A 25206-nucleotide genomic window follows, 5' to 3' on the forward strand; every position below is an offset into this window, starting at 1 on the left:
AAAAGCTCTTGAGGAAACATCAAAAATTGACAATCAGGAGAAGGTTACTTTCCTTAAAGTAGAGAGGTGCATGGTTGCAGTATTATTCAGGCCCTGTTTGCAGTGAGTTGACAAAATCTTTAGAACAATCACATCTGCAGTCTCCCTCTGTTAGATACTCAAATTAAAGCCTTATGTTTGCAGATGACTCGGAAATCAGCGTGGTCTCTGCTTGAGTCTGCACACAATTTCCTTCTCAGCCATGCGCACTATTATTCATGTGTAAATACTCGTCATTACTAGAGTTGCTTTTGCTTTCCGATACTGCTGTGGGCACTCTTTAGCACGCACGATAAAACCAAGAGAAGCCTTTGAAAATAGTTTCACTTTGGCTGATTACAGCAACGTAGATGAATTTCTGATGAAAGATATTCTGGATGATGAGGAGGAAGAATGTCTGTTTCAGGTATCTGCTTAATGATGGATTTGTCGGTTAAACCAGTCGAGACAACATGAGGGAAACTTATGAATCCAATGGGAATGAAAGATAATATGGTTATTTCATTCTTTAAATTTGTCAGTTATCCTCTAGATTGACAAGGGAAGCCAATTAGCTTCACATTAACAAGGGTTGTGGATTTTGTTCCTCATCTTTTACATTGGAAGTGCATTAAGAAAACATCTTTTTATAGCCAGTAAAATACTTCACACACAAAACAATCATCTTCATATGAATAACTCACCTTGTTACCTTGAATTTGTGATGACAACTTTGTTTACAAACTCACACAACTTTTGCAGTATAATCTAAAGCTGCATTTACAACTCAGTCACTCTGAAGTCGTCACATGGTGACGGTCAGTCAGTGACCTTCTACGTCAACATATGACGTTTTAAGATATCCTTGCCACATCAACATATGACATTACGAGTTTGGTTAACAGGTTGGTTAACCACAAAATATAAGCAGTGTGATACACTCATAGGGTGGGAGGGTGGGGAAATCAACAAACTTTCTTGCAGGAGTCTGGATTTCGCATCCCGTGTGAGTGTGTTCAAGGCAGGAATATCACGCCGTTATGCTGCTGTTTGTATAGTACGTTTGTGGAAAAGAGAGAGAGAGTAGACTTACCTCTGAGCTGGGAGAGGAGGTAGTAATAGCGCTATAATCACTAAAATGTAAAGCTGGAAAGACTTGACCATGGGTAGCACAGGTGTGAGGACTTTGTACAGGATAAAAAAAAAACAAAGTATACCAACCTAAACCTGCCTACAAATATCCAAATCTATTACTAAACCAATTTTACTATACAATAAACATAAAGTTTGGGATCCTATGACACGCCAAGATTATGAGAAATGGAATAAACACTCATTGAAACCCTGAAAACAATCCACAGAAACACAACAGGAGATTCTCTTTATCAATGTGTGTTGTAGTTTATATGTACAATTGAAGAAGTTGAACTAGTCTTGGGTTTTGAACCTTTGTGCAACGAAAGCCCATGAAAGGTGCATATGTATCCTATGGTATATGTCTGTGTGTGCGCGTGTGTGTGTGCGTGTGTGCATGCGTGCGTGTGATTGGATAGATTGTGAAGAAGGAGCAGACAAGAGGAGACCAGAATGACAAAAAATATCATGCAGACACTCAGACATATACACAGGAAGAGAGGGAATGAGGAGTGTAATCATCTCCAATCAAGATGTTATTGATCTGCTGCTTGATTTCTCTCTCTCTCTCTCTTTCTCTTTCTCTCTCTCTCTCTCTTTCTCTCTCTCTCTGTCACACTCCCTCTGTCTCTCCCACCACCAGCACCTGGCTCTTGTCACAGTAGGACACTGAGGCTCAATAGCAGCAGTGAGCGACAGTTATACATCATTATCTTTCTGTCTTACATTTGTGTGATTTTGTGATTTTGTGTGTGTGTGTGTGTGTGTGTGTGTGTGTGTGTGTGTTCCCTGGTCACTGGCTCAGAGACAAAACACACACACAGATGTTTTTTGCTCTCTTCTGCTCTGCAATCACGATTGGCTTCTTGTCTGCAGCCACAACAGCCACGCAAATACACTCAAACAGAAGATCTCTCAGTTTGTAGGACACTTTAAGGTTCTGATTTAGGACAGAGTGTCTCTCAACTTCTCTTCTCATCAAATATACAAAAGTAACTGTGTACTTTTACTCATATACTGCAGTAAGGTATAATTTTGAGGTGCTCATACTTTACTTGAGTGTTTCTATTTTATGCTATTTTCTACTTTGCTAGACTAAATCACGACTGAAAGTTATCCTGGTACATTTTTAGTTCATTTTCAGTTTCCATCATAGATTCATCATAGATCATAGATCCAAATGCCTTTGGACACAGTTGGAAATACGTACAACCATTAAGAGCAACTATTCGTGAAACAGTGCTAAATGATGGATAAATGTAAACAGACTACAGCATGCAGAGATGAGCTGTGATGGTGTACCATCAATACGTCTGTGAAAGATTGTTGTCCTTGGAATTTGAAAATAGTGCTTGAACAGAGTTTCACATCAGCTTCAGCCGTCTTAGTTGTTTTGCCTTAAGGGCATTCCTCATTAATGTGCCAGGTTTATGTTTAATGTAGTGCCTCTGCTGTAAGGTTGTGCAAGGCAAAAATAACGTAATCACGTATTTTGAGCAATGTGCAATTTCTGCAAGTTTGCAGATGTCTCAAACACGTCCTATTCACCACATAAACGATTGTGATTGGCTGATCAGGGCCGGGTCAGTTGGAGATATGTATTGATGGGGGAGAAACCAGATGCAACTTACTTTTACTGGTAATGGAGTCATTTTAAATAGTTTTTTTGCTACTTTTACTTTACCAAGATTGAAATAATTCTTCAACCACTGCTGTGCAATAAAGCTCATATTTTATCATCTTTTTAAATGTTAACAGAAGTGATTATTGATGTGTCATATGGCCTGTTATACTGTTGTAGTGTATTCCAGTTCTATTTTATATATATATAAGGACTATAAAGTATACATTGCATTCTACAGTAATATACACTATTAAGATTTGAACTTTTAACTGAAGTCCTCAGAGAAATCAGAAAGAGTTAGCTGACATAACTTCTAGAATGCAGAGATGCACAAAATTAATTTCTCCCACTATTATTCCTAAAAGGAAAAATGATTGCGGCAATAACCATTTAAATCCCCTTAGATTTAAAGGAATCGCACTGAGGAGCATATCTGGGGCCAAAGTTCAATATATTAGAAATCTGGTTATACTTATGGAAAATCAGTGTGATTAACACCTTGTGGCTTAAAGTAAATCATGCCAGTATTGTAAGCAGCCTCCAACTGAGTCAATGGCCCCTAATGTCTAAAATGTGAGATTTTTTTTTTTTTTTGCCAAAAGATGATGATAAAATCCTTTCAACGTGTGTGTTTATTTGCCAGTCGTCCCTTTTGTGTTTTGAAAGAACATCCCACAAAACCTGATTGCAGTCTGAAACAGCTAAAGGCATTACGAGGGTTTCCCCAGATGTGTGTGTGTATGTGTGTGCGTGTGTGTGCGTGCGTGTGTCTGCAGCCGTATGTTAATCAATGCCGTTAATGTAGCAATGAATTAGTAGTTTAGATGTCACGGGACGCTTAACACAGCTGATCCTTACCAGACACCCACAGAAACACACACACACGCACGCACACACACATGCATGCACACGCACACACACTCAGCCCACGGGACCCCTGGGGACCACAGGCGGACATTGTATAGTAGGCTAATTATCCCAAATTGCTAAAGTAGTAGAGAGGGTGTGTGTGTATGTGTGTGTGTGTGGGTGTGCTCTCACAGCTGCTCCTGGTGTCAAGCCTTTGATAGATGAGAGATAGAGAGAGTGTTCATTTACTGCTCGGAAACACACACACACACACACACACACACACACACACACACACACCTGACTGCTCATTTATTGGTCTAACAGATTGGTCTTTTGTTGCTCGGTTGCTGGTTCACGCTGGAAGAACCCCCGAAGTTCAGACTATGACGCTCGGGGGAGAAAGCACCCTGTCGTCAAGCATAAATGCCTTAAATGTGGCAACCAGACCTCCTATGAAATTTGTGGTTATAATTAGGAAATAAGAGGCATCATAAACAGACAGTAGTTTGACAATGAACAGACGCAGGGGAGAGTAAGTGTGTGATGGATGAGTGAATATGATTGCCTTCAGTGCCGAAAAAAACAACTCTTAATTCACACTCACAGGGGCTTTTGTTGTTGAAGTTTTTTTTCACAACCAAACTTTTAATCTATATGTAGCTATTAAAGGATGAGACTGGTGAAATTCTAAATTCAGTGGGGACGAATGGTCATGGGACAAATTGCGATGAAAAAGGTAGAATAGTTGGGTAGTACTGATAGAAAGCCCGATGCATTGTTGGTTTTAGTCTTTGAGGGAAAAAGGGTATTTTTTACTAAGTGTTCAAGACAGCAGTGTTTGTTGTAACAAAACCAGGTAATTTTGTAAAGAGAGTGTGAAATATTTTTAGCTTTGTTTGTGGTGACAAAGTGGGTATTTTTTGAGAAGAGTTCGGGAAATGTAGAGCGGTGTATGTAGTAATAAAATCAAGCATTGAGACATATCCAGTGTTGTTTAGTGCAACAAAACCAGACCAACCAGATTTTTTCACCAATAGTTAGGGACATGTCCAGCAGTATTTGTAGCAACAGATCCGGGTTTTTTTTTTAACTAGAAATTTGGACATGTCTAGCACTGTTATGAAGCAACAAAACTGGTTATTTTTTCATGAGAGTTCAGTACATGTCCAGCAGTGTTTGTAGCAACAAAGCCAAGTATTTTTTAACGAGAGTTTAAGACATCTCAAGCTGTGACTGTATCGACAAGACAAGGTTTTGTTTTTTTTTTTTCAATGAGCGATCAGGACACACCCAGCCATGTAGCGACAAAACTACGTATATTTTAACGGGACATTTTAACAAATTTTTTAACAAACTTATTCAGGCAATAAGTTTGTGCCCTGAAGTAAAAACTAAAAATTCCTATCTGTTTCTCATCAGTTGTTTCTTTCTCCAGAGCTTTTTACCAAACAAAAGGATCACAAGATCAAAGATAGATAGATAGATAGATTCCCTAATCTTTTGTCCTCTTCCCATTGCCCTTTTTTGTGAGACAGTGCTTTCCCCCTTTCTTCTTCTCCACCCATCCATCCATCCCGTCATTCCTCCGTCCCTCCATGTCTTCTATATTGATGAAGTGACGGGGCCACAGGCTGAAAGACACCACCTCATCTGGTTTAAATTACCTCCAAACCACACAGACACCTGCACCAGCACCACCACGGCTGTGTGTGGGTGGGTGGGTGTGTGTGGGTATAGAAGGGGGGGTAGTGCCTCTGGGATAGGTGATGGGGGAACGCCCATGACCCCGACCATACAGCTAAACACACACACACTCATACACAACAGGGAGAGAGCAACAGAGCGGGTGGGGTGTGAAATAAGCTGTAAGGCAGAGGGGATATTAAGCTGCCACATGTGTTCTGTTTACTATTCTCTAATTAACCCCCAGGCTGTCTTATAGACTGCTCACACACACACACACACACACATACACACACACCGTATCTTGTCAGCAATAAATTGGCTCTGGTGTCATACAGCTGAACACATCAACAGTGTTGCTCCAAACATTTCAAATGATGCAAGCAAAGACACCGTGAACATATTTGACTCAGTATGCATGTGTCTATATAACAAAACATAATGAACTGCAAGTTGACTGTACATAAAGGATAAGTGTGTGTGAAGATGCTGACCTCCAAGTTTGAAACCTTTACCCCTCCCGTGGTGCACAGGGGGGGCAGCCGTCTTAGTCATGTCGATGATGGATGGCTCACCAGGAAGCACAGACTGGAGATGTATGAGTTTCCTCCACCTGGACCATTTTTTTAGGCTGAAAGAGAGATTATTGTTGGGCTGCAGGACGGGCTTTAACTGGCTAAATGATCATACAGTCTAAAGTGAAAGGTGTCTTCTTTACATTACAAAGGGGTTTTTTTTGTTTACATTTGAGTACATGCATGAGTTATTGCAGCATAGAAAGTTTTTCTTTCCCAAGGTTTGGGGAATTTAGTTGTGAGAGTGATAAACATGCATTTCAGGTGAGGGAACAATTGTGGTTATGCTTTCATAAATGACTTTAACTGTTAGTTGGAAATGGAAAAAGAGCAGAGGTTTCCTGTGTTGACGTGAAATTTAGGTATTTTTCAACCTGGACCCTATTTTCTTGTGGGTTTTTTTTTTCTAAGTTACTGATTGAGGCAACAGCTTTTGAAATTGGTCGAGTTTAAAAACATAAATTTCCCAGTGGACCAAAAACACATTTCCTTCAATATCCTATTAACAGAATAACATACATTCATTGTTTCAAAGTCTTGTTTCTTTGAAAATACAAACAAAAAAGTGTTTGAATTCTGTTTTTCTGTAAACCACAGATTACATTACATTTGTGGCTGATTTTGTAGATATTATGTTGAAACTTTATGTTTCTGAACAACACTGTGGTGAATGTGCAGTTAGGTTTAGGCAAACACTTATTCTTATGGGAAGATTATGTTTTGGCTTAAAACACTCAGGTTTGGTTGCAAAAAAGTCACTGGAAAAATAGGGCAGGTCAGTCATAAGCACCCAATATCAGCTGCTCAAACGCTGCTGAGAAATGTTGCAGAGAAAATTTGCTGAGAAACGCTGCTGGGAAACATTCCTTGTAAACGCTTCTGTGACATACCACAAAGAGTCTGTAAAAACACCTGTAAAACACCTGTAAAAACAGTGGCTCAAATGCCACTGGGAAAACTGAAATTAACCACAAGGAGTATGTATTTTTGAGAAAACAGGACTTTGGAACAATGGCCGTTTGTTTTGGGGATAATGGGCTGTTGAAGAAATGGGCTTTCAGTCCAATGGACCATTTTTCGGGCTGATGGGGCTTCAAAATTTTGAGCCATTGGAAAAGTGGCATGGCACCATTTTGTGGCTGCCGGCTACAGCCCTCTCGCTCAGTACTGGACCAATTTCAAAAATTGTTGTTCCCATTAGTCACTTAGACACAAAAACATGGGAAAATAGAGTCCAGGTTGAAAAATATCAAAGTTCCCTTAAAGGTGTGATGTTTTGTAGATCCAATCAATTTGTTGACCTCCTTCCTTTGTAGACTTAGTCCCTTTATAACAACATTTCCTTATTTTCCTGCTTTACTCCTGTTATAATTACTACTGCTGCTCTTGGGCTTTGTCACTTAAACATAAACATATATGTAGTTTTGGGGCATTTGCTAAGCTATTGATGCTGTCTTTGCTCTTGTGAGGATTTGACGTGTGGGCCTAGCTAGTAACTTAAAATTGTCTTCATTCATTAATTCCTTAATTTTAGACATTAGTCACCAGTTCCTCTTGTTTTTTTAGGTTTTATGGTTTGCCTACTCTATGCATTTGGCTTACCACCCTCCTCAGTTGGCAGACATTTGTATTGCATCATGTGCATGGTCATGTTGAAGCTTGTGCGTGCAGAAGTCAAGATGCAAATCGATTGAAAAACATACTGTAGCATCACTAATCAAAAAGATATTATGTATGTATCAGTATCAGGTCAGTATTGTCATAATAAAATTTCATAATACAGTGTTGCTAGAATACAGTAAAACTTATATAAAAACAAATATTTTTTAAAAATTACAGAAAAATTTTGACTTGCAACAACCAATAAAGATCCCTTTAAAAACCCACAGCAGTGGAATAAACGCAAGCTTTCACAAATTAACATACAGGGACACTTGAAATCTGTTTATTGGCTGTATATTATATCACAATAAATACCAATCAAAGCATGTGAAAAACAAACAAATCACTTTTTTTTCAGCCTAAATAATTTTCATAACCACTAGCTTTTAGAAGGGAATGACCGATTAGAGCAGGCATGTCAAACTGGTCCACAGGGGGGCCGGTGTGGCTGCAGGTTTTTGTGCCAACCAACCAAGAGCACACAGTTTGACCAATCAACTGTCTGAAGACGGAGATCAGTTGATTAAATGAGTCAAGTCTGGTGTGCTGCTACTTGGTTGGAAACAAAACCTGCAGCCACACCGGCCCCCCTGTGGACCGGTTTGACATGCCTGGATTAGAGGATATGAGTCTGTATGTGCGCATGCGATGATATCACCTATAATGCAATCAGCTGTCACCACTAATGCTCTCATCTGCCCTAATAGAGTGAGTCAGAGACGAGAAGAAGAGTGGGCGGACACTTGCTGCGTTTTGAGTGTAGGAAAATGAGCGGCTTTTTAATAGAATTCACCATGGTGCCTTTTCCTAAGGTGTCACACACAGATACATACACACACACACAGAAACACAGAGAGAGGGAGAGTGAGCACGTCTAATTGAAAACCAAGCAGAGAGAAATCTGATAGCTGGAGTTTGGCCTGAGGGAGGAGGGAAAACTGGAGTAACATAAATGGGAGAGAGATGAGGCGACGGAAGGGGACAAAGGGGTAAAGACACAGAGAGACGAAAGAGACAGAGCTAAGTGAAAAACAAACAGAAAGTGACAGAGACAGACTAATTCTTGGTGTAGTTACATGTAAATGTATCGAACCTCAAAATCAAATTTTTTGTTACTTTTTCCAAAATATTGTTCCAGTTTTTCAGTGACACTCCATTATAGTGCATGCATGTTTGACAAAACTGCTAGCCACACAAAACTTCTCTTTAATATATCATCACATCAGTCATCATGTTTAAGTTTACATCCATAATAGCAAAATATCAATTTTAATGCATTGATTCAACATCCCACCTGTATGGATAGGCTATGTAAGCTCAATATGATGTTAAAAGAAATGTCACAAACCTTATGCTGCATTCGTGTGGTATCAGAATAAGTTGAATTTAGTTGCCAATCACCTGATCTGTTTCCTTTGCACAATATTATCCACATATTGTTTAAACGCTCAGAGCAACAAAATACAAAATATATATATTTGTAGCTTTTCCACATTATGACTAAAAGCTCATGAACAAACCAAAGTCAGAAGAACAACTATCCAATAAGCATGTAAAGGTTTTGGACTCAAGTCAGATTCAATCGCCTCTCGTTCACTCATCATAGCAGGCAGCTTGAACAGTAGCTTACAATAACAGCGAGTGGGAAACAGGACACAGGACAGGCTCACCCAGTACATATTAGACCCTAAAAAAATGTTCCAAAAGATTTGTGCATTCATTTTTGCCCATTACTAACTTAGATGTTATCTTTTTTACTTTTTTGAAAATGTTTATGGGTAAGATGTTGTCATGTTGTCATCCTACAGAAATGTTGCATCTCCAACAGCTGTGTTTAAAGAGTTGGTTCAACAGTATTTTCTGTTTATTATCTAGTAGTAGTGTACGTAGGCTCTAAGGTTTAATTTGTCTTGATTTCTCTTACAACAAAAATACAATAGAGGTGAGTGGATTTTGGCTTGTGGGCCTCACAACATTCAAAAATTATTTTTTCTCATTAATTTTTCTCATATATATATATATATATATATATATATATATATATATATATAAACAAGCCCAGTACTGTACAGTGTTTCTATGACTACTGTGTCTGAGGTGATATCAACAATTAAATTATTGGAATTTCTAAACACTTGACCACAGTATCCATGATCTAGTCATTAAGGTTCTGCTCTGTTTTTCAGCGACGTCCCTCTGCTGGTTCAAAACTAGATGTAAAAGTGTTTTTATGCTGCAAACAGAAATTTTGATGTTTGTTCAGTGCTGACTCAGTTGGAGCTGTCACTATTTCTTCAGCTGTCTCACTTTCTTCTGGCGTCGCACATTTGTCTGATATTATTGACTGTTTCCATGTCTGGCTCATGTGGTGTGTAATCATTTTTTAGTTGTGACTGACAGCTTGTATACAGTCTCTGATTTGATCCGTCATCATCACACAGAAAAATAAAGCAAACCAAAAAAAGAGATTGATGCAATACTATAACAGAAGAACTTTATAGAATATTTCTCTAAAGAACAATTTTTGTAGATGGTTTTGTTTTTTTATAATGCTAAAAAATCTGATTTCAGTAATTTAGCAATTAACAGCAGGTCATTATAAAGGCGCTTACCCTGAGCTGGAGGTGTATAAAAGGAGCAGAGGACTTTTATTTTGAGAGAAGACCTTTGCACCATAAACTGATGCAAACAAGGCACAAATTGGGTCATAAAAATTGCTGATAATGTTTGACATGTAGTGTTTGATGTTCAAAATGTTCTGGCGGGTTTAAATGAGTCATTGCTTCATTTTCAGTGGTTTTTAGCCACCAAACATGAATGTTTTTCAGCCACTCTGCACTGCGTATTACTGAAAATAGTTTGTTTTTCAGCGACCAGTTGCAAAGTCTCCATGTGAGGATAGTGTCACGAAAAACAGTATATTTTAATTCAAAAAGGGATACCCAATGAGTTTTTACACAGAAACCTGACCACACTTTAACCACAGCGTTGTTGAAATCTTAAAAAAGGTCAAGTTCATTTCATTCTCATCCCAAGTCGTAACATATTGCCGCTTTGCAGTGGACTTTAGCGTCTACATGTGATGCTCTAGGTATCCTTCTGTGTCTGCCATTTGCGTTCCATGATGCTTCTGCCGTGATGTCAACATCAGCACATGGCAGCCAATGGCAGGACATCACCAAATGCACATGCTGGCACAAATGTTCAGGATTAGGGGAGGGAGGCGCATGGTCCAGCGGCATTTTATGCGGACGCGAAAGGTGGCTATTATGCCCAAAGAATTGTCAAACCAGTGATATTTTACAAGTTTGGAATGAGAATTAGCTGCAAACTTTAACATATCACTACATTATAATGTACAAATGTAACTAATCCATAGTACACACACATGCAGTAACTTACACATGCAACCAGATCATCTACCACAACAAAGAACAGAGAAGCTCGGATTACAACACACACAGACGAAGCGTGATTCTCTGCTCAGGACGCCATAACTCTGCTATATATTTACATCGTCAGTAGTGGTTTGCTGCTATAATAATATTAATGCTCTGAATGTTGCATAGAGCACCTTTAAATTGAAGAAGACATAACACACGAGTACAACTGTTAAAAGTACACATCAAAGTAATTTAAGACACCCTACAGTGTATATCTGGTAGATATGCAAAAACTAGAGTTTTTTCAGCACATTGTTGATTATGTCCAATTTTATCAAGATTTAATGTTTTAAATCTTAAAAATGTTTTTAAATTTGCTTTTACAAACATGTTTTACCTTCTCCCCAATTAAATCATTTCTTACCATCGTTTCTTCTTTTTTTTTGTGGTTGTTACAGATTTCACATCAAGAACTGCGGGGTCTTTAGCCAACAGCACCGTGACAAAACAGTGAAGAAAAAAGAGTGAGTCCTGCATAATGTCCCTTTGTCCTGCCTACAGACACACACACACACACACACACACACACACACACACACACACACACACACACACAATGAGATGGACACACAAAGTTTGGACACCAAGACAGACTAATGAGAGGTAAGAGTAATTTGTGTTACTGATATATTGTAACAGCAAAGGACACAAAGTGAATTATATTATGACCCAAACAAAGGCCATGCACACACACACATACACACACACACACACACACACACACACACACACACACACACACAGTGCAGCACGGTCTTTGTCTTGTTTCCACCGTCTTAACTCTCACATGTAATTAGCCTCACTCTCTCTGTCCGTCGCAGATACCGATAGCACACAGGAGGGGGTCAGTGTGTGTGTGTGGGTGGGTATGGGGACAGGGGGGTCCGAGCGTCTCAAGGGACAGGTTATGACAAATAAGATTAATGTGTCCCCTATTTCCAGACTGGTGCACTGGCCTCTCTTCTGCTCACACACAGACTCGCATCGTAAAAAACACACATACACGCCTCCCTGATAGCTTTTTCTCTCAGGAGAGGGTCCATATGGGGACTGGAGTCTGGTGGGAGTATGTGTGTGTGTGTGTGTGTGTGTGTGTGTGTGTGTGTGTGTGTGTGTGTGTGTGTGTGTGTGTGTGTGTGTGCTTGCTCCACTCTAGGACGTCACCTCTCTGTCTTTTCCTTTGTTGTCATGCTCAACTGGAAAACAATTATATTTAAAGACGAAACTCTGAGATTTGTCTGTCTTTGGAGACCTTGGCTCACAGCTGCCTCTGTTTTATTATCGTATCAAAGTTTGAAAGAAATTGTATCTTTGATCCAATAAATCCATGAGTGTAAACAAACCCTGTACAGAAAAGTGTTAAAAATAGAAACATGGAAAACAACTAATACTAAACCAAGTATTACTAAACCCTCTGGCATGGCAGAGTAAACTGCAGCACTTTGTCACTAAAAACCTTTATTTTGATCACCACTTAATATGAGAAGAGGTGATATGTAATATATAAGTACTGTAATAAACCATTTTTGTAGGATTTCCCCCTAAAAGTCAAAGATTTTAATAATCAGATGGAGACCTATCAATTTACTGAGATTCTGCAATAGCTTTATTTATTTATTTTATCAGTGAGTAGTTTACTTCTTGGGAAATTTTGGTCCTTTTAACTTAATCATTTCAGTCTGTGGCTTTTGTTTGATATCTTGTGTCCGCAAACATTTCCAATCCGCCGTTTGCATAGTTCGCGCATATTAGCTCAGAGGGATAACTTGCTATCATCCTTAACGCCCCGCCAAATCTTGCTGATAAATCTGGGAATTTGATAAAGTGTTGTTTGATAAATATATAGATGAGGAAAAAAAGGGGGCAAATAGTCAAATGTTTCCACTAAATAGCCAAATCCGGCTGGCCATATTCTGTGGTGGGCACAGCCCTAAATTTTTGTTCAGTGCTAGTAAAAATCTAATTACACTTATAGATGGACATCTGTACAGGTTCTCATGGCCGGGACACACCAAACTGACATCAAGGTGCAAGATGCGATGAATGCAGACTGTTGTGTCACCTCACCTCACCTGTGTTTCGGCTAAAAAGTTGAATTTGAACTTTCTTCAAGACGCTAATCAGACAGTGAGCACATTAACAACACAACCTGATGTTGAAAGAACAAATGATATTTACTGTGCGCCAGTAAACTCAGAAACAGTTACCACTCCTTTTGGCTCAAGGGCTCAGTAGTAAAAAATGATTTTACATAATAGTAATCTCACACCCTCTGAGTTAGTTGTTTGTTTACTGTTCTCATTTCCGTTTCTCTTCTTATGCACTAAGCTGGACTGCAAATCAGAGTGAACAGCTATAACAGTCATTCAACATGCTGAATCGCCCAAAATAAAGCCGACAGGGGCCAACTAGTGACAACACTGCGGGGCACACAGCAAAAAACTAGGGTAACAGACACTTACTGACGGCCCGACATTGACCAACGGCAAATCAAAGCTTGGTGTGTCAGGGCCCTAAGGCGATATTTACAGGAAGTTAATCTACAGCAACATCTTACGTTGATGATATTTTCGTTGAGGACCATGTTGTATGTGTCATCACTTCTCTGTGCTTCTTATTTCGTGAAGTTTAACGACAGCGACCGTGATCATGTGCCGACAGCATCTGGCTGCAGTTTCACCAACAAACATGACACGTCGTCTCACGGTTCAGTTAGTACGACTCCTGCAACAATTCACCACGAGAGCTGATCTGAGTTCACTGCTGATGATGCTGTCAGATGTGTGGGCGGGATCGCTGATGTCCTCTCTGGATCTGAAGTGTGTTTGGTTTCTGATGAGTTCTCAGTGAGGGGAAGTCATCTAAGCACACACACACACTGAACTGGTACACCCCTGCCCCCTTTTCACCCCTGACCTCAGTTCTATTGGTCCTCTATGCTTGAATGGTCATTACATATCACCAAGACAAAGAGGGAATCTGTCTGTGTGTGACAGACAGAGAGAGAGAGTGTATTTTAGCTTATAATATTGTATCTTCTTTACCTGATGCTTTGGCAATAATGTTCAAATATATTGTGCCAATAAAGCAATTTGAATTTAATTTTAAGAGAGGGGTAGAAACAATCGGTGTATGTGTGCTTTGGTAAGTTTAAATTTGTTTAAACTGTTCTGTTACCAAAAAAAAAAAACATTCTTTCCCTCATTAGTTAGCTGTAACTGCTTATCCTGTAAGGGATCCACGGGCTATCTCAGCTGACACTGGGCGAGAGGCAGGTCACCCTGGACAGGTCTATTGGACTATTACAGAGCTGACACATAGAAGAATATAAGCCTCAACAGCCGTATCCCAATTCCATGTCCCACCAACCTACAAAACTGAGTCACTCAAATGCATTGACTTTTCAGCTACTTGTGGAGTGTGGTACACAGAGTGAAACGCTTGGATTTCATCTATGTGGCATGAAAAAGTTAAATATGTAACAGTTCAGTCAGTTCAGTGTTTTTTCTGCCTGTATGAATCTTACTTCACTGTTCAAAGTTCAGGGACTGTTGTATTTTTGTGTGTTTTTCTGTTTGTGAGTTCAGTGTGTGTGCATGCGTGCATGCGTGCGTGTGTGTGTATGTGTATCAGCCCCAGAGGTATAATCTTTTCCCCTCGTACTCCCGCTGTGCGCCTCTCTCTCCCAGATCAGAGCCTGTACCCCCAACTGGGACAATGAGAGTGTGTAGTGTGTGTGTGTGTGTGTGTGTGTGTGCGTGTGTGCGTGTGTGCGTGTGTGCGTGCGTGTGTGTCCTCCCAGTATGTGCATGTATGTTGCAGATACCCAGGAGAGACACACCCCATGGGATCTCTGACACACACATGCCTCAGGGCCCCCAAGAGAACAAAAAAGCAAAAGACAAAGAGACACATGAATGAATCAAAAAAAATTCTTTTAAAAATCTACATGACTCACTGTTTTGGTGAGGGGGGAAGCCATGCAAACGGGTTGATTTTTTTTTTAGTTTTTGTCGGTGTTAAACATATATTTGTGGCAGAAGTAGAAGTGGGCTTTTCCCGGAGAAACCAGGACTAAAAGGAGGACACAGGGAAAAAGAAGGACAAGAGAGAACAGATGAAGCGAAATCAACAATTTCTCCGAGCTAATTGGATTAATAGGGGGCTAAATTAATGTGGGATGATCTGGTGTATGAGTGTTCGTGTGTGTGTGTGTCTATGTGCAGCAGTTGTTGTGCCTAAAGCAAAAATATGGAGACAGAAATGAAGACAGATTTAGATGGACACTGAGAGACAGATATGGAGGGAGGAAGACAAAAAGAAAAGCATCAAGGGAAGTAGAGAGAGAGAGAGAGAGAGAGACTTTCCTCCTCTCCATCCTGGTCTGAAACTAATTGGTCCAGGATTAGAGGAGATTATATATAAAAAAAATTGAAAAATTATACACAGCTCTCTACAGGTCTGGTTTCCATGGCGATAGTCTGCTGTGCAACAGTGCAACAGCAACAGGGAGAAAAAAATCAAACCAGTTGCTTCCTCGATTACCTGAAAGACACATCAGACAAGATTGTTTAGAGTGACAGTGAAGCTCGTTGTAGATCCGGCCGGTATCTTTTATTACCTGTAGCAGTTCAGAGCCTGTTGACACCAGGCCGCCACACTGGAGAGAGACAGGAGTGTCTATCCGTGCTGCTTCTCTGCTTAAAGCTTTACAGTAAAGTAAACCTCAAAGGTCCCCAAAGATCCTCTCAAAAATGCATTTCTCTTATGTTTATGTCACCAACATTTCTCTCTGTCCATGATTAGACTGAAACATGGACAACTAACTAAATACCCATGTACAAAGGCTTTGTCCTTGCCACAGTTGCTGCGGGCTCGACTCCAATCTGCGGCCCTTGGCTGCATGGCTGCATGTCATCCTCTCTCCCACCTCCTTTCACACTTGACCTGTCCTATCTAATAAATCCAAAAAGTAATTTTTTTTCCAAAAAAAAACAATAGTTTTCTCATTTTCTCTATTTAATGTACATGCACTTCCCTAAAAACTGAGATTCAAACAAACCTCTGGCAAGCTACATAAGTAACATAACTAATACAAAAGCCAATCACTGTCTTATTCAGACTTCAACACAACACCAGCAAAGAAACTAGAAAGCTCCAACACAGAGTGGCCCAAGTGAACACTGTAACATCACAGCAGATATTATTTATTTTCACAACTATTAATGTTTTCACTTAGCAACATGAGAGATGCTAACCACACTTAACACTCTGATACTTCTGCTGTCACTGGGTGTGACTGATGCTCAAACATGTTTGACTGAATCTCTCTCTCTAAGGTTAATGTTAACCACATTTATGCGCACTGCTTTAGTAGCCTATAGTTGGAACTGTCTCCTTCGTTTCGATGCTGTGTTAGCGCTTAAAAAAGTGAAAGTGAAACCAAGCGCAAGTGTTGGTGAAGGGCAGAGGCCAGATGAGGAATTTCTCAGTTAGGGTAAAGATGTATTTTTGCTCCAAAACTATGCAAGGCCAGCATACATTGCTGGCAGATTACTATTGTGGACAGTAGGCAATTTGGGTGAAAGGCCATCCCTCTTGTTAGAAAAATGACCTAAATGTGTTCGCCTTGTTAAGCTGACATCCCTCTCCATCCCCCGTGTCTGGACCCGGACATCTTCATATCCACGACCCAGCAGTGGTGACCCCAGGGGTGGCCAGATTGAGCATAAAATCTTATGGTGGCATACCAAAACCAAAACTGAATTTCAGGAGTTATATTAAGCTGTTAATACCGATTAAAGCTTAACAAAGTGAGAACGTCGCAGCCTCTCAAGAACAGTAATGTTGTATCAAGTGTGAAAGTCAGATCAGCCCCCCGCTCCTCCACAGCTCCATCCTTTCGTCCAGTTATGGTTATTTGATGGCAACAGCCAAAATGCTAAAGTCAAGGCATCGAACTGGCAGTCCAAAATCTAATGGGTGACGTCACGGTGATGACGTCCATTATTTTTATACAATCTATGATCTGTGCCCAGGATAAATTTTGTTATGCAGCAAAACTCATTAGGAAACAAAATGCATTTATTCCTTTTAAATCTGGATCTGTTTTCTGTTAAATGTTCCCTGTAAATGATCTTCAAATAATACATTAGATGAATGATGACATAAAAATAAAATATAAAAAAAGAGAAAAACCCATTAAAAGATTGAACAAGACACAAAGTTTCAGACCGAATATGAATCAAATAAAGGATAAATAGATTCTGTCTATAGAGGAAGTGCTGCCATTAAATGGAGTTTAATTGGTCGCATTAATCACAAAAACAGTCAGCAGTGGGAGGACTGTCATTTCTTTTCTCAAGCCACTGCACATGACAACAGACAAAACACTAACAATCTATGATACTGCATATTAGAAGTCTTTGATATTTAAAAACAGTTTTATGTCCTCATAACTATGTTGACATCCAAAACGAGTGAGAGAATAAGGAGAGGGCAGAGGTGTGGAGAGAAAACACAAAGCTCCTGAGGCGTCACACACTCTGAACAAGAACACTTCTCAAAAATTTTAATCTTCAGTTGTGCGCTGAGACATCTCCTTGTTTCAACACACCAGAAAAACATCTGCTGTTAATTAAAAAACAGGCTTCTACCTTTCAAAAAGCAGCTGATACTCTGTCTGATTACGGCTGCTGTTTATGGATCTCAGCTAAAACGCTCTCACGTGCTGCTGCAGGCTTCACATCCAGCTTTGTGTATATTTCAGTGCTTGAACAAAGGCTTTACAACGTGTCAGCTGTTGTTTTTTCCTTCTGTGTCAGGCTGCTGGCTCGTCTGTGAAATGCACTCGACTCTAAAGCAGGAAGCTCTCCTCCCTGTCAGTCTCACAGGCTGATCAGACAGGCTGAGACATTAGGTTTTTCCTGATCCATCATCGCTTGTGAAATATATTCTTCAGTCTTTACAGAAGGTTTGATCACAGACACTTTTACCTGTGACAAGCCTCGACAACTGGCCAAATAACCAATAATAAGAAACTGTTGTTTATTTGCTCAAATATTGCTACTTTATTCTATGCTACTCCTTCTGGTGGCAAGTTTTTGGTTTTTGGGGTTGTGGCGCAGAGATTTGCCCTAAATTCTAGAAATGAGTTAGCACTGTACTGGTTCCCTCGCCTCAAAGTCTATGGGTTTTTGGTTAAATGTCTGAAATGTGGTTAACTCAAGCTTAAGAGACTTTCATGTTTTGTTCTATGACGTTCAAATTATCAGTAAATACCCTACTCATGAATTCTGAAACTTTTATGTTTCTTGAAAAAGGCAGTTGCTAACTAGAAGCTAAATGACAGTACAGAACATCAGCGCAACAAACATGGCTTTACAGCCTCATTGTGGTGATGACAAAGTCGTGTGTCCACGGTGTAGTTCATTTACAGCCTAACATTAGCTTTTGAATTCTGGTGATTGCATTTAGGCTAGATTCGTGGGGTTTATCTTCCTGAACAAAACATGTGAGTGTCATAAATGTTTATTTGCCACAGAGCATAATGGAAAAATCCTTTTTTGATGAGGGAACCAGGGCGAAGCTCATTTCCTGGTTTTCCTTAAAAATAACATAATCCTTTCAGCACTCTATTGGCATTGTTTTTTGAGTGTGTCCCGTTTGGTTAGTATAATGCTCTTGCACGAGCATGCACGTGTACATTTACGCGGATGTGTCTATACTTTTTAATGTATAACTTGTTTCAGTCCCTCCAGGATGTTGCAATCGCAGCAACAAATGCAAATTCATTCCTGTGACCTTGTCCATTCACCGGGTAAAATCTCATATTATTATAGACCCGCGTGCAGCATATTGATTCCCTCAGCCTCTCTGTTTCTCTCTCTCTCTCTCTCTCCCTCTCTCTCTTTGTTTATCGTGACACTGAGTGTGAGCTTTGTGCCTGGGACAGTGTCACTACCAAGGTGAAAAGGCTAACTGTTAGAATCACACCTCTAACATTTTCCAGCGGTTATTGATGGGTTTAATGATATAGTCGGGCCATTTCGGAGACAGCGTGAGATAGTTGGAACCTTTTAATGGATGGGTGCTGGCTGTAAGTGCGCAGAGAGAGCAGGAAAAGAGTGATTCATGGTCCTTTAGCACTGCAACAGCAACAACTGATCTGCAGTCAGCTGTTGCTGCCTCCATGCCATCACATCGAGATTCTAGTTCTGTGGGAAACGTTAAGTGCTCATAATGATATTCTCTCAATCTGAGACATCCTGACAACTATTTTTGCAAATTTGACTTGCCCCTGCGATTTTATTTAAAAAAAAAAAAAAACGGTTATAAACATCACAACTTGCATCGCATTTGTTTTTGAAAAACTGCCTTGAAATCAAGTATTTCAGACCTCAGCAATCACAAAAACAGCCTGCAAAATCCTGGAAGGACTGATTTATTAGTCTTTGTTTTATTCTAATTACATAACTAAAGTATTGTTGATTCCATCCAATTCAGCTCATCTTAATCTTTCTCTCTCGGTCATAAACACACACACACACACACACACACACACACACACACACACACACACACACACACATACACACAAACACACACACACACACCTGGTCTTTTCCTCCCTTGCTCCTCCAGATGTTATCATTGAGATTTCAATGTAAAATCAAGTGTGAGAAATGTTTTTAATTATCTAGCCACCTGGACAGGGTTGTAGCATGTATGCGCACACACACACACACACACACACACACACACACACACACACACACACACACACAGGCACACACGCACACACACACACACACACACACACATTTTTTGCAAAAAATAGCATCAAAAAATAGCATCACATGCCTTGATGCACATTGATGTTAAATGATTTCTTTTAACCCTTAACTTTCCTAACTTTAAAATGTGGGGGAGGTTTTGTACAAAATGAATGTCTTCTCTCAATCTTATTTCGTGACATGTGAGGACATCATGAAGATAGAAGAGACAAACACACACACACACACACACACACACACACACACACACACTGTTTCAGGTAACAGATGTTGTCCTTCTTTTGATTAAAGTCAACAAATTAAGACATCGTACTCTCACTGCTGCAGAAACACCACATTATTCTATAATCGGCTGTAGGGGAATACAGCAGCTTGTTTAGAAACTCAATGCGATCTTAATTATTATTCAAGGGCGGCAGCAGACACTCGTACACTGGTGGACTTTGATGTTCTTCGTCAGGCTGTTTTCAGGCTGTTGTTGTGCCTCAGCAGGTTCAGTGTTTTTATTGAGAGCTTTTAAAATCATAGGTTTGAATCCAGCCATCATACATTGCACTGAGTGGGCAGTGTGTTTCAGCCCACTGAGCCACAAAGAGCATCATGGTGTTGACCCGTCTGTTGCCAGGATTTATTTTCCTTTGTCTCTATGTCTTTCTTAGTCTTTCCCACCATGTGTTGTCTAATCTAAATTAGAAGTGATCAGTTTTATCCTCAAATTAGTTTTTTTCTCACTAGACTGTGCTTTTGTGTTGTGCAGCAGTATTAGGATTACATCAATCATTATCTATGTTAGAGATGCATGGAGGAGTGAGTGCTTTAGCAGCCTTGAGCTATCAAATTAAAAAAAAAAAATTGGTGTGGACCTGTGGCTTAATGCATTCACATTAGAAAAAAATATCTCCTTTTCATCTACATTAACATGAATTAAAGAACTAAAAGTGCAGGGGTTTTTCTCAAAGAAATGTTTCTTTCAATTGTGAGATGATCATTAATTCAGAAAAATTGGGGAAATATTTTTTTACTCAAGTGAATGCACACTTTTGTAGGATTATACCACCCATTGCTACAAAAAAAAACTTCTGTCTCAACAAGGTATTATTTTAGGAAAATGTGATGGTCCACATCTCAAAGGGGCATTGCAAAAACTTGAAGCATGGTCTTGCGTCAATTAATCTGAATGTAAATGGAAGCACTGCATCAATATTTTACAGCTTGTTTCAGTAGCTTTGTAAAAAACAAAAAAAAAACATTTAAAAAAGACAATAACAAATTGTAGCGCACAAATTATATTAAGAAATAATCATATAAACTGGTTAATATTGTAATGTTTCCAGAATAATAAGACTTAAGAATCCAATATAGACAAAGATGTGTTGCTATATGAAGATTTTTGCGGTGTGAATAAATGTTGAAAAACAGTCTTTGGCAAACTCTACCAGCATGACTGGACTAAAAAAAGCCTTTTTCGTGTCACTGTTGATTTGTCGACCTCAACATCAGAACTTAAAGTGAACTTCTTGAGAAAGATAGTTGATTTCGTCACCTGCGTCTTCATGGTGATATTTTAATTTAGACTTTGAGTGTTGTACAATGTTCAACAGTGTTACAACAGTTAAATTCTGCATACATAGAAGAATCAACATACTGAAATCAGAACTTAATTAAGTGAGTTTGTTCTTATTTTTCATTTCTTAACCAAAGAATTCCTTTAATTTCTGAAGCGCACTTTTTTCTTGGCCATTGCAGAGTTTTGACTGACAGCAGTTAAACTCAAAGTTAGGGAGAGAATATCTGCCGGCCAAAGTCATGAAGTCACAGTCTGCGTTCCTCATACATGTAGTGTAGGTCATTTCTGGGGGGAGACATAGCATTAGTTTTGTTAGTATAACAATAATGTTTATTACAACAGATGACAATATAAAGAAAGACCAATGAAAAACATATTTAAAAGCATTTTTACTCAAAATGTAATGTGTCTAGAAGATAACCACCAAAGAAATAAACGCATGTATTTTAGTGCATTTATCACCTGCATACATACTGGTTTCTTGAATGAAAATAGTTTCAGAAATATAAGCTTGAGGGTTCATTATGGACCCTTTCTTGAGATTTCAGAGACATGTCAAGGCCTTTATAAGTGGATGAGGTTTGGTCAGTTGTCAAGAGTTAGTCAGCTGTTTTGATTGGAATTAAATGTTATATTAATTAAACAGTTATACATTTTCTTTCTACTGCCTGCCTACCTGACTCACTGCACAGAAGGAAACATGCATCTACTCATGGATGAGAGGCTCGTACATGAAACTTTTTACAACAAGATCTGTAGATTATCTTGAGTAACCAGGTCATAATTTCTCAAAAGAGACATTGCTGAGTTTTTTTTTTTTTTTGTTTGTTTGTTTTTCTTGACCCCCGCTTTGATCAGCACAAGCAGAGTGCCATCTTTTTCCATCATATCGGAAAGAGGGCGGACATCTACAGCTGATATCACCAACTTTTGACAACTAACACCAAAACGATCTGGACTGATAAACAGCACTACAGATAGAAAAAAAAATACGTGTTTTTGATTTGGGGTCCTTTTAAATTCCCATTACTTTTACATGAATATTTCTGTCAGTGCTGTACCATTTTAACAGCCCTCCTCCATCCCGCCACTCAGATAACAGCTGTTTCCATTTTAACTACGTTCAACTAGACAAAGATTCTACGTTCTCATGTATTGTTAGATTTTGCACTTTTTAAATCCTTAATAATGCTTACCACCACTGGTGAGTTTGAGGCAGCTGTCTTCACCTTGGTTACAATCCTGTTTGACTTCACAGTTGTTGGAGGAGCCATCAGGGCAGGAGTAACACTGCAGCGAGAGACCTGGAGGGACGAGAGAGAGTTCGATGGATTTGGGTTCTTACTTCAGTCTGCAGGTCAGTGTTGGAAATTGTGAACTCATCTCCTGTGCAAAGTCATGTTATCTAGTATCAAGCCATGTTGCTGTTTCTCAGTGTCAGATATATTTGCCTGCATAATCTGTAAATAATTTTGTGATGGAACTGTGATCTTTTATGTCAGGAAACAAAAAGTTAAATGGATTTAACCCATAACACTAAATGACTATTGCACACTGAAGAAGCACCGCCAGAATTTTCACACATTTTAATTCATTATGCTGAAATTATAATGAACAAGAGGATGGTAGACTTACGGAAATAGGTGAATTTATCATTATAAACTTGAAAATTGTATGTCCCTGATGTGTTGTATTTCATATGTCAAATATATCAAATATGTGAATTTTGTCAGTTAATTAAATTAAAAAAAAACTGCAACACAACTATGTACAGAGGAAACTGCCTGTCCTGAAACACCATTGAAAATATTCTGAATGAATATTCATCATTGACTCTGCATAGTATGAACTAGAGAAAAATGACACAAGAGCAGAACATGCAAACTGCACACTGATCTGCCAAACGTTCCCTCAGGCTGATATGTTTTCTCTTTGTGAAACATATAATTTCTGTGGCTTAGTCCCACTTGGCTGCACTTTTCGGGAGCTAACACAAAAGATTTTTTTTTTAAAGTGAGCATTAATGAAAGCATGTGATTCCCTCTTTCACCCCTTTTTTTCTTACCAAATTCAAACATGGCAAAACTGACAGCCAGGCAAAACATCACAGAGCTCCTCATCATGACTGAAAGCACCGTCACGTCTGAAAATCAAAACCAAAATGGAAATTCACATCATTCTCACAGCTGGATTAAAGGACAGGAATTAACTTTGTGGAAGTAAAAAACGAGCAACACATGAAAGGAGTCAATAACTGATAAAATATGACATAAAATGGCTAAAGAGATAGAATTATTAGACAAATTAATTTGGAAGTACATATTAATATTTTTCATTATTCATTTTTATGGAAAATTAAAATTTTGACCACAAATTGTTACCTCTATAGTCAGCAAACACTCACCTGTCAAAGTGAAGGAAATGACTCTCAGCTCATGAAGAAGAGGCTTTTTGTAAAAACAGGAAAAGTAAACAACCCTTTTGTTTGGTTTCAGAGTCCATGTGTGAATGTGGTTCAGACATCTACAATATTGGCCAATTCAGCACACTGTTTATGTCACAAAGAGTAATAATTAATAGTTTTAATATATTGTTTTCTTTTGTTGCCTACTGAAAATCCACACGGTGAGTGAATCCAATCAAATGTAATTCTACTTTTATTTGATTTCTGAAGGGACGTAATAGTCATCAGAGGAAAAGTGAGGGCCAGCAGGGGAGTTACTGATTACACGTCACACAATTTCGGTAATTCAGCTCATGGAAAAACATAGTTATCTGCTGTTTAACCCAAGATTTTGAAATAAGGGAGAGAAACAAGGAGGTGCGAAGGGAGAAATGTGAGAGGAGAGCAACAGGGGACGAGAAAGAGCAAGAGACAAAAAGTACAGAGGGCATTAAAGGAAGATATGAATTTCAAGAAATAAAGAAAAGTATAATGAGAAGAAAATTAAAGTTGTAACATAAAGTGATCACCTGTATGTCTTGTACCAGTTGTAGATTAATGTTTAATGGGAGGTTTACAACATACAGATACACATTCACTCTGCCTGAAGCGTGGAGTCGCATGCCGCAAGCTGATAAACTGTTGCTGCAGCAGGATTTGCCCCTAAAGTCAGATGTGTGTAACATCTCTGTCCATCAAAGACGGAGGGGAGTCAGTATATTTCTGCTGAGAGAGAGGCTAAAAGGAATCAGTGTGAACTTTACCGGATTTATACAACAGATACCTTTAGGGGGAAGAAAACATTACAGGGCAGTGATGGACAGCAAACTAAAGCACTGAAGAGTCTACAAGTTATAGCTCACCTGTTAGAGCAGGCACCCCGTGTGTGGAGGCTGTGTCCTCACTGCAGCGGCTGCCGGTTTGACTCCAGCCGGTGGCCCTTTGCTGCATGTTGTCACTTCTCTCTCCCCCTCTCATGCTTAGTCTGTCCTATGTAATAAAGGTAAAAAGCCAAAAAGAAATAATAAACTTTGACAAAATACATATAAAGTTACAAACGTAACAAAAAGGTACACTTCATATGTACACTGTGATCCAGCAAACTGTTTGGCGGCATCACATTTATCTTTTTGTTTGCTACAGCGGCTGACGAGGGCAAATGTGCTGCAACGGTCCACAGCGTTATAGTAATCTGTAACAATGCAGATTCAAAAACACATACGAAAATCTAAAACAAATACAATGGAAACGTGCTGCAAAAACATTAACATTAACAAAACAAAAACATTAATGGAAGGCACGCTGAAAATAAGAAACAATATAAAGTTGGAAACACACAAACCCATAAAAATAATGCAACATAAAAACTCTGCGTATCCAGACAGCACAATGGAGGTTCTCTCGGCCTCT

At 39.2% G+C, this 25206-nt stretch overlaps 2 protein-coding genes across 2 annotated transcripts in view; one reads left to right on the plus strand and one right to left on the minus strand.

Moving 5' to 3' along the window:
- Positions 1 to 11458, plus strand: part of LOC121957896 (TBC1 domain family member 20) — a 138151-nt gene extending 126693 nt beyond the window's left edge. Inside the window, exon 12 of the transcript XR_015779408.1 lies at positions 11390 to 11458. The gene's annotated coding sequence lies outside the window, so the exon portion shown is untranslated. The remainder of the gene's footprint in view (positions 1 to 11389) is intronic.
- Positions 11459 to 21316: 9858 nt separating this feature from the next.
- Positions 21317 to 23777, minus strand: LOC121957414 (CD59 glycoprotein-like). Its single transcript, XM_042505982.2, has 4 exons — positions 23758 to 23777; positions 23419 to 23496; positions 22550 to 22657; positions 21317 to 21638 (listed from the first exon to the last, which is right to left on the minus strand). The coding sequence occupies exons 2-4, from the start codon at positions 23474 to 23476 to the stop codon at positions 21478 to 21480; spliced, it is 327 nt and encodes a 108-aa protein (XP_042361916.2). The 5' UTR covers positions 23477 to 23496; positions 23758 to 23777; the 3' UTR covers positions 21317 to 21477.
- Between the last annotated feature and the right edge of the window lie 1429 nt (positions 23778 to 25206).

The sequence above is a fragment of the Plectropomus leopardus genome, chromosome 17 (assembly GCF_026936395.1).
Source record: "Plectropomus leopardus strain MGB_pleo_1.0 chromosome 17, ASM2693639v1, whole genome shotgun sequence".
Classification (NCBI taxonomy): Eukaryota; Metazoa; Chordata; class Actinopteri; order Perciformes; family Serranidae; genus Plectropomus; species Plectropomus leopardus.